Source organism: Desmodus rotundus, chromosome 12 (assembly GCF_022682495.2).
Source record: "Desmodus rotundus isolate HL8 chromosome 12, HLdesRot8A.1, whole genome shotgun sequence".
In the NCBI taxonomy this organism is placed as follows: Eukaryota; Metazoa; Chordata; class Mammalia; order Chiroptera; family Phyllostomidae; genus Desmodus; species Desmodus rotundus.
The window spans coordinates 45,171,457-45,180,869 of record NC_071398.1 but is presented as its reverse complement, the minus strand read 5'-3'; the positions used below and the strand labels follow the sequence as shown (position 1 = coordinate 45,180,869).

The 9,413-nt window shown below is 55.5% G+C and overlaps 1 protein-coding gene across 1 annotated transcript; it reads left to right on the top strand.

Annotated features, from left to right (window-relative positions):
- The first annotated feature begins 5,929 nt into the window (after positions 1-5,929).
- Positions 5,930-7,554, top strand: LOC139440470 (tetrapeptide repeat homeobox protein 2-like). The gene is made up of 3 exons (XM_071220096.1): positions 5,930-6,038; positions 6,318-6,487; positions 6,952-7,554. Exons 1-3 carry the CDS (start codon positions 5,930-5,932, stop codon positions 7,552-7,554), a joined length of 882 nt encoding a protein of 293 aa, XP_071076197.1.
- Positions 7,555-9,413: the final 1,859 nt, after the last annotated feature.

Genomic DNA, 9,413 nt, shown 5'->3' with positions numbered 1-9,413 from the left:
CTGGGCAGGCGAACCTGAGAAATCCAACAAGTTGTCTGCTTCCAAAATGCGATGGTATGAAAGGCACAGGGTAGACAGTCCCACTGCAAAAGGGAGAAATCAGAAAGAAGAAAGGCATCGTGGGTCCCAAGCCAATCCAATCTAGCAGGTCATCGTCCATTAAATTAAAATTTTTTTAAATTAAAGTGTAGTTAGCATGTAATATTATATTTGTTTCAGGTGTGAGACATTTATATATCTTATGGAGTGATCATGGTAAGTCCCGTAACCCTCTAGATTTCTCTTAAAGGTGTTGTTTGTGTATTTTTGGAGGGAGGGGAAGGGAGGGGGGAGGAGAGGGAAAGAAACGTCGATGGACTGGATATACCGCAGTTGCCTCTCACACGCCCCCAGCTGGGGCCTGACCTGGCCTGCAACCCAGGCGTGTGCCCTGACTGGGAATCGAACCGACGACCTTTCAGTTTGCAGGCCGCACTCAATCCACCGAGCCACACCAGCTGGGGCTCCCTCTAGATTTTAAGGATCAGGAATTCGCCTTTTTGTCCCGCTGCTCTGACCTTCTGGCCCACTGGGGTGGTGGCCCGCATCCCATCTGCCCTGAGGGGCAGCCCCCACCATTTGTGGTCTCTTGAATCATTTACATTCTTCCTTCCATGGGTCATCCTGGACGGTCTTGAATTTCAGGGCTCTGGGAATTTCAGGCTCCTCCTATCCGGTGCAGGGGACACTCTTCATTCACCTTTAGCCCAGAGGCATGGATGTGAGTAATCGCTCACCACAGTGTCTGACAGCAACACCGGCTCTCAGCTGCGTGCAAGGTCTCTCCTCTCTCCTTTGTCCAGCTGAATCATTGTTTACACACGTCCCTGTGCAGGCTGGGACTTTGTGCTAACTCAGCAACGCGGCAGCACCAACACGACCATCCCCACTCCTGTCCTCGCCTCCCTGGTCAATCCCAGCTGGCAAGTCGGCAGGTGTGGCAAGTTCACCCGGACACTGTGTACAGCGGACACCCCCACGCCAGAATCACAGGAGACAGAATCTGAATGGCCTGCAAAGTCAGGTGACCACTCCAGGTCTAATCAACCCCCTCCAAGTGTCTGCAGGTCACACCAGTCCTTGGAAAAGAGACCCCCTGATAAGAGTATATGAAGAGCCCTGGCTGGCGTAGCTCAGTGGATTGAGCACCGGCCTGAGAAGGAAAGAATTTCTGGTTCGATCCCCAGTCAGGGCAAATGGGTTGCAGGCCGGGTCTCCAGGGAGCTCACGAGAGAGGCAACCACACATTGATGTTTCTCTCCCTCCCCTTCCTCTCTGTCTAAAAATAAATGAATAATACAATCTTTAAAACAATCATGTGAATTCTCTGGGGGGATGAGCAGTTAAAGTTGACAAGTTCAAACACTCCCTGGTCCCGACTGTTAGTGCCCTACTCTGAGCACAAGAATGCCCTGTGCGTACTCCGCTGCCTTCTGAAGGAGGGCCGTTTTCATTGGCCTTTTCGAGTAAGTGATCCCTTCTTCCCATCTAAAAGCCAATTGGGCGGGAGAAAGTAACTGGATATCTTGTTTTCCCTTCATGACCAGGAAGGGGCTATTCTTGAGGACTAAGTTAACTTCTTCTGGTTCTAATGTCTTGCCCAGGCATCGGCAGATGTTCTGTAGAGTGCTTCTTGTGTCCTGGAAGAAGAAAATGCCAAAGAGAGGGTAGGGAAGGGAAAGGGCGAAGGAAAGGAGACGGGAAGGAGAAATGGCAGGAGGAGGAGCAGAAGGAGGGAGAGGAGGAGAGGGAGAGCACAGAAGTGTGGAGTTGGACGTGACCAGGAGGGAGAAAGGGAAGAAGGGAAACAGAAAGAGAACAACTATGGAAAAGGCCGAGTCCACATGAATTTCCCAGTGTAACTGAATTCGGGACACCTTGCCAGTAAAATATAGGGCGGCGTAGGTTTTCTTACGAGACTTTTAGAACGTCGTCTGGACAAGTACGAGGTGGGTTAAGCGAGGGGAGGTTTAGGGAGGACTTGACAAAGACGTAAAGGGTTGATTTCAAATGCTGAATGTCCCATCAAGGAACATGGTTCGTCATAAGGAATATTTGAATACCAATGGAGGTTTATGAGATCTTTTTTAAAAGATCTCATATTTTATTGATAATGTCATTAAAGTTGTCCTGACTTGTCCTCCTTGCCTCCCTCTACCCAGTGCCTCCCACTCCCTCAGGCAATCCCCCCACCATTGTTCACGTCCCTGGGTCGTGCATCGAAGTTCTTTGGCTTCTCCATTTCCTACTGCACTTTACACTGCACTGGCTCTTCTGTAACTGCCTATCTGTTCTTAATCTCCTCACCTCTTCCCCCATTCTGCCCCTTCCCCCTCACAGCTGGCAACCTTCCAGTAACTAACTTCTTTTCTCTTGCTGCTTTTAAGAGTTCCTCTTTCTCTTTAACCTTTGGTTTTGTAACTATGATGTGTCTTGGAGTGGGTTCTTTGCATCCATCATAATTGGCAATCTCTGTGCTTCCTGGACTTGTATGTCTATTCCCTTCACCAACTTAGGGAAGCTTTCTTTCACTGTTTTTTTCAGAGAGATTTCTAATTTCTTGCCCTTTCTCTTCCTTTTCTGGCACTCCTATGAGGCAAATGTTGGACCTCTTAAAGGTGTCCCAGGGGCTGCTTACACTGTCCTCATTTTTTTTTTTTTTTTTGGATTCTTTTTTTCTTCTTGTTGTTCTGATTGGTTGATTTTTTTTCTTCCTTATGTTCCAAATCATTGATTTGATACTTGGCTTCATCCACTCTACTGTTGTTTCCCTGTAAATGGTCCGTTAGTTCAATTAGTGTATCCTTGGGTTCTGACTAGGTCTTTTTTATGCTGCTGGGGTCCTCACTGAGTTCCTGGAGAATCTTTATAAACAGCGTTTCAAACTCTGCATCTGATAGATTGCTTATCTCCGTTGCCCTTAGCTCTTTTCCTGGAGGTTTGCATCTTGGGGGCAAGAGGTGGGTCAACCATGGGGGTGGGGCAGAATCCAGGAGTGCGCACAAATACCTTAGGTGTGTCTGCATACATGCGTTTTTGCTTTTCTTTTTGTTTTTGCATGTGCTAATTAAATGTGTCCCTTCTCAGAAATGAGACATTACTCGCTGGCAACAACTCATCATTAGTCGTCACCTGGAGCTTTTCTCATTCTAAACAACGGAGTTAGGGAGCAAAAGTCTCCCAAGGACCCAGAACCCGCTGGAAACAGGAAGTCAGACCTCCTCCGCCAGGCGCACAGCCCAAACAGCACGCGGAAAATCTTCAGTTGTTGCTAAAAGTCCCTCCTCTCACGCCTTTTAACCGTTCATTAGTCTGGCGTTGCCAAGCATGATTTAATTTTTCTCTTGCTCCCGGACATGAATTAACTCAATGAACGCAGTTCACTGATATGTCGAAAAATGTATATTTGTGCCTGTTCCCAGTGGACAGGAATTCTCCCAGAGCAATTTTTTCTTTTGACGATAAATCTGTTGGGGCAAAGATACTATCCAGGGCTGATCCCTCAACCCACCTTACCGACGCAGGCTCCCACATCCCTGAAAAAATTCCTCCACCAGCCTACACTCCATGGATGGGAAGCGAAGGCCACTCCCTCCTCCCGCACCCCACCGGGTCTGCAGGCAACCCATTGCTTTCGCCCGGATCAGCCCAGTGGACAAGAAAACGAGCGTGACGTCTGCTTTTCCTCGGTATTGCTACATGCCCCTGCCGCAAAAGCCACCCGTTTAAAGCAGGCAATTCAGAGTTTTTCAGTTCACCCGCAGAGTCTCCCATCCACCACCACCACCAGCAACCGGAGGACATTTCCATCACCCCAGGTAGAAACCCAACCCAACCACACCTGTCTCCAGTTACTCCCGACTACCCCTCCCCCCCCAGCCGCCCCCGCCACTAGGGAGTTGTCCCGGGATTTTTTGCTAAATGAGGCCGACACTATACGCCCTTTTGTGGCCTGTTGGAAGGCTCCCCCGCGTTGCGGCATCGGTCAGCATTTCGTTCCTTTTCATGGCTGAATAATATTCCGTTGCACGAATACACGAGGCTTGGTTTCTCCCTTCCCCAGTTGATAGTGGTTTGGGTTTGTCTTTGCTTTTCTGGCGATTGTGAACTGTCAACTTGTCCATCCACCCACACCTTTCCTGGCCGATTACAGGGCTGCACTCCCGAATCCCCGAGGGCTTTCCCGCCCCTCCCCCCGCCCCAGCCTGGTTACAGGGTCATAGGCGTGTCAACCTGTTTGACGAGCACTGGCCATGGCTTGCGGAATTTGCCAGCATAGAGCGTGAGGTAGCGGGCCAAAATTAGGAGCGAAATCTCAATGAACATGTCTGTATGGTTTATTCAGTTTGAATTTGATCTCCCGAGAAATTTGTAGCTCGCCGACGGTGAGCCTTGTGAGCCAGGCTTTAGCCTGACAAAGGACCCCTAGGCCCCACCAGGGTCCTGCCACAAGATGAGGTCGCCTAGGGGTCTGGCCAGAACAGATTCATCTCCGCTGTCTTCCTGATAGTCGTTGGCGGAGGGACGCGGACAGATACCACCGAGTCCCTCGCAGAAACAACCCACCCTCCAAATATGACAAAGGGAGGTTTACTGGCGCCTCCCCACCCCCTCAGCCGCCAAGCCCAGGGTGGACCCCTCTCCTCATCTTTGCCCATCGAATCAGCACGACGTTACACTTAATCTCCTTTCGACAGCAGCGAGAGGGGGCCTCTCGTCACACGTTGCAGACCACGGAAATTGCTCGGTTTTCCCGCGTTGCCATCAGGGCCCGCCTCGGGTCTGGCGACCAGCGCGCTCCCGAGAAGCGGGAGAACCGTGGGAGGACCTAGGAAAGCCGCCCTGAGCCGGGAAGCCGCGGTTGGGCGCGGGAGGTGACCCCAGCCACCAGATCGCTCCGCCGCGTCTCTCTCGGTACTTGAGCCCTAGTGAGCCGCCACTCGCACCGATGATAATAAAAGTCCCCAGGGGGTGAGCGCTGTGAGTTGAACTGTCTCCTGACCCGAGTCCCCAGCAGACCCTGGACAGGAGAGGATCCCGGCCTGACGTTTCCACGCGGGTCTGCACCGCTCGCAAGGGCTGGACTCAGTGACCAGGGACACACAGAGCAGACCCGGTTCATTCGTTCGCGGCCGACATCGGCTCACTGTCCACCTGGCCCCCTCGCACCACCACCGGGGAGGAAAACCAGCCCCTACGAATTCACGCCACGGTCAGGGCCAGTGTGTCTGAACCCTGCCCGTCTCCCGGGCCTGGGGACCACCGGACAACAGCGTGGAGAAATGCCCGTGGGCTCTGGGCACCTGGGAGGAGGCTGCTGGGTGGTGGGGCAGGTGGGACGCCCAGGACTGGCCAGGGAGAGGGTGGGCCCGCGGCACTGGCTGGACCCGGGGAGGGACGTGTCCAGCAATGCCTACCCCCCACCAAGGAATGGTTAAGTCCCCGCGACTCCTCACCCCACGTGACCCCACCCTACCTTACTCCACCCCCTTCCCGAGCTACAGCCCCAGGCTATCTGGCCTCTCAGGTTCCATTCCCCAAGATAGGCCCCACACACAGTAGGTCCTCAATAAAAGGATTAGTCCAGGAATGCGTCTCCTGAGGGGGCGTGGCCAAGGGTGAAGGTGGTTTCCGAGGACCCGGAGGTCCCACTCGGGGGTATTTAAAGCCCAGACCTGGAAGACAGAGCATCAAACACGGCAGACTCAGCAGCATCCAGGATGCAAGAACCCAGGTCTTGGGAGGGTGAGTCTGGACCCACCGAGGCAGGAAGGGAGAAGAGGCGGAGGGCCGAGGCTGTGCCAGCGGGCTCTTGGGCGTGCAGAAGAGGACCCCTTGTCTGGGAGGGCCTAGTGAGTTTGGGGCTGGAAGGATATTTGGGAGCAGCGTGATGAGAATAGGGCCTGGCACCCGCAGCCTCCTGCAAGTGCGGGTGGCTCCCTGCAGCGAGTGGAGGGTGGTGAAGCAGGTGAGGCGGGAACCACCTGGCGCCAGGCTGCGTGAGCCTGGGTCCCCGCATGCTTGTGCGGGCTGCGGGCGCTGTTCTTGTGCCCATTTTGAAGATGTGGAGACTGAGGCGTAGACGGGTGAGGGGCCGGGTCAGGAAGGTGGAGGGTCTGGGCGGCTGGTCTGGATGCCAGGCTGCACCCACAGCGCGGCCCCGACCTTGGCCTCGGCCCCCACTCCCATCCTCGCCTGCTGTCAAGGGCCTGGCCCAGGTGGGGTTACCTGGGGACTGTCTGTGAGGCTCTTTTGACACCATTTTCCTCTTCCTCCAGGCTTCTCGCTGCCCCTAAGGCCCCCAAAGCGGCAGCGACGGCAGCGCTCGGTGTACAGCGTGGTACAGCGGGATGAGCTGGAGAGGTTCTTCCAGAACAACCATTACCCGTCCTACGAAGAGCGCGAGACCCTGGCGGCCAGGCTGAACCTCCAGGAACAGCAAGTGCAGGTACCTCCCAACCCAATCCCACGGCTTGGAGACCACAGGCCGCCTGCCCTCCCTCTGGGCCGCAGGTGGGGCGGATGAGGGGCCAGAGAGCCCAGTGCTGCCCGGGGTCACCCCGATAGCAAGGGATCACCCGTGTGGACCCAGGGCCCAGCCCCGAGCCCACCTCACCCTGTGTGGTGCAAACCGGCCAACGCAATTATCCCCAAAGCGATGCCCCGGAGTCTCCCCATGCCTGGGCCTCAGGGCCTCTCTGAACCCGGGGTGCTCTGGGGCAGACCGCGTCCTGGCCCCTGGGTGTCCCCGCCTGTGGCCACTGAACCCAGGAGCCAAAAGCTGGGTTGTGGGGGGAGGGAGATGTGTGAGGCCACGTGGCCCTCCTCACCTGGGCCGCCTCACCCCTGGGCAAAAGTGGGTGCTGCAAGCTCCTGTCCTCTTACACTTGCTCCCGTCCCCTCTCACCCCAGGTGTGGTTCAAGAACCGCCGGGCCAAACAGACTAGGCTGCAGGGAGGAACCAGAACCAGGCAGCCTGGCTCGAAAGCCTGCGCCTCGTCCCTGAGCCCAGGAGAACACAGGGCCGCACCTGCTGCAGTGGGACCTGGGTTGCTAGATGAGCTGGTACTGCCCTCGCCACCTTGGTTCACTGAGGACCCAGTACAGCCCTCGGGTCCTGGTTTCGTCGAGGACCCGGTATTGTCCTTGGGTCCTGGGTTCGCCGAGGACCCGGTATTGCCCTCGGGTCCTGGGTTCACTGAGGACTTGGAGTCCCTTTGGGACCTATTGTTTCCCGAGGATCCCGAGTCCTCCGGCAGCTCTATGCTTCCTGGGGGCTCAGGTTTCCACAACCCCTTGGGAGGCATTGCAGCAGCGGAATCCAGTGCCTCCAGCCCCCTGCAGGCCTGGGGGGCTCCTGCCCAGGACGCCCAGAATCCGGTCCCCGGCGCAGCCGCTCCAGCTGCATCTCCAGCTCCGGTTCCAGCTCCAGCCGAGGTCCCAGTCAGTCTTGAGGACTCAAACGACGGGGATCTCTGGCCAGACATTGATCTCCTGGATCTGCTGTCCCTGTGAGACCCGTTAGAGGGACCCTCCTCCTCGCCTCCTCCATCTGGGAACCAAGGAATGGACTCTGTGGATGGGAAGGACTCTGACCCCAGGATGTCCCTGGGTCTAACGGGGCATCTGTCCCAGCGAAGTCCTCCAGACCCCGTGGGACCAGAGGCGACCAGGGTGTCTGTTCCAGCACCGTGGGCCCAGGCGGGTGCGGGAAGCAGGGCTGGCGGGGCTTGGTGGTGGGTTACTCTGGTGCAGCGTGAATCCACTTGTATTTCTCTAACTTTGGGAGTTAGAGGTCCGCTGCTGAGATTTACAGTCTAAGTATCACACTCAGCTCTTGCTGGTGTGGCTCAGTGGATTGAGAGCCTGCCTGGGAACTGATGGGTGGCCCGTTTGATTCGCAGTCAGGGCCCATGCCTGGGTCGAGGGCCACGTGGGGGCGTACAGGAGGCAGCCCACCGGTGTTTCTCTTGTACAAGGATGTATCCCTCTGGCTCCTTCTCCCTCCCTCACCCTGTGTGTAAAACCAAGTAAATGAAATAATTAAAAAAAATTAAAATCCAATCTAAGTCTATCGTTTCTTTCTTCATGAGAATTTTACAAAGGTTCCCTACAAAGTGTTTTGATTTTAATCGTCATGGGCTTAGGCACAGATTTATGTGGGTTCAGTTCTAGCGCTGGATTATTGCCTGACTTTTTGGAAGGTATTTTCAAATACGCCCTATTTATAGGACTCAGTTGACCGACTTTGTTATCAGTTGATACTATTATTTTGAGGCAGGGACCTGACTCCAATTGTTCAAGTGCTAATGGCTTACCTGGACATTGCGGGGGGATTTATGATTTGAAAATTAATAAAGTGCATGGTTACCTTGTAAACACTGTTTCCTGCAGGGACTGCGAGTTTGCCTCCTCCTCGGGTACCCCCAGTCCAGCAGGGGGGGAGCGCCCCTGACCCCTTCTCTCTGCTCCTTTGTCTCCACGTCCCGCTTCCTCTGCCGGCCTCTTGTGGCCGTGCTGGCCCCTGCGTCTCCCCCAGCCGGTTCCCTGACCGGATCCTGGTCCCACACAGCAAACGCTCCAACCCTCTCAGGCCAGGCCAGCCTCGTCGGAGCACAGAGACAATTAGATCAGATTTGGCGGCCGGTCTCGGGCGCACTGCCGGCGGGGAGTGCTGGGGGTGCGGGAGGGACAGGCGGACTGGCGGGATGCAATGAAAGCCCCTCCCGCTTCCCGGAGAGACCCAGGTAGGGTTGCGCGCGAGCGCGCGAACGGACGCACGCGCAAGGACGCACCCGCACACCCCCACACCACTGGAACCAAAACTCCATTTAGACCCTAACATCGTAGGAACTGCAGGAAGAAATCCAAGAATTTCCCACCTATCCCTGCAGAGGGAGCTCAGGTGGGGGAGACCTTGGGGAAGTTCTTGAGGGCAGGAGGTAGGAGATGAGTTTCGGATTCGCACCCTAGGCAGAGGCGGGGGTGGGGGTGGGGGTGGGGGGAGGGAGGGCAGAGCCCACGTCGCGCTGCAGATACGCAAGGACCTGGCGTGAATGGAAACCGGATTCATTTTCTAAAGAATGGAGACAGAGTTTGCACAAGTCCGGACTGACCGAGTAGAAAGTGAGTGGATTAAGTGACACAGGGTACGTCCCTTGCTCATCTTCTCAGTTCCTTTCCACCTCCTTCCCCAACCCTCCTCCCCACCACACACCCTTTTTCTGCACGCGGGATAATACCAACTCCTAGGAAGCTCCACCCTAGGTCTCCTCACAAGCCCAGGCTGTGCCCCGACCATCCCCAATAGCAATGCCTGGGCTTCTCCCTCAGTTCAGGTCTTAAGTTCCCCATAGCTGTGTCTTCCAGGGTAG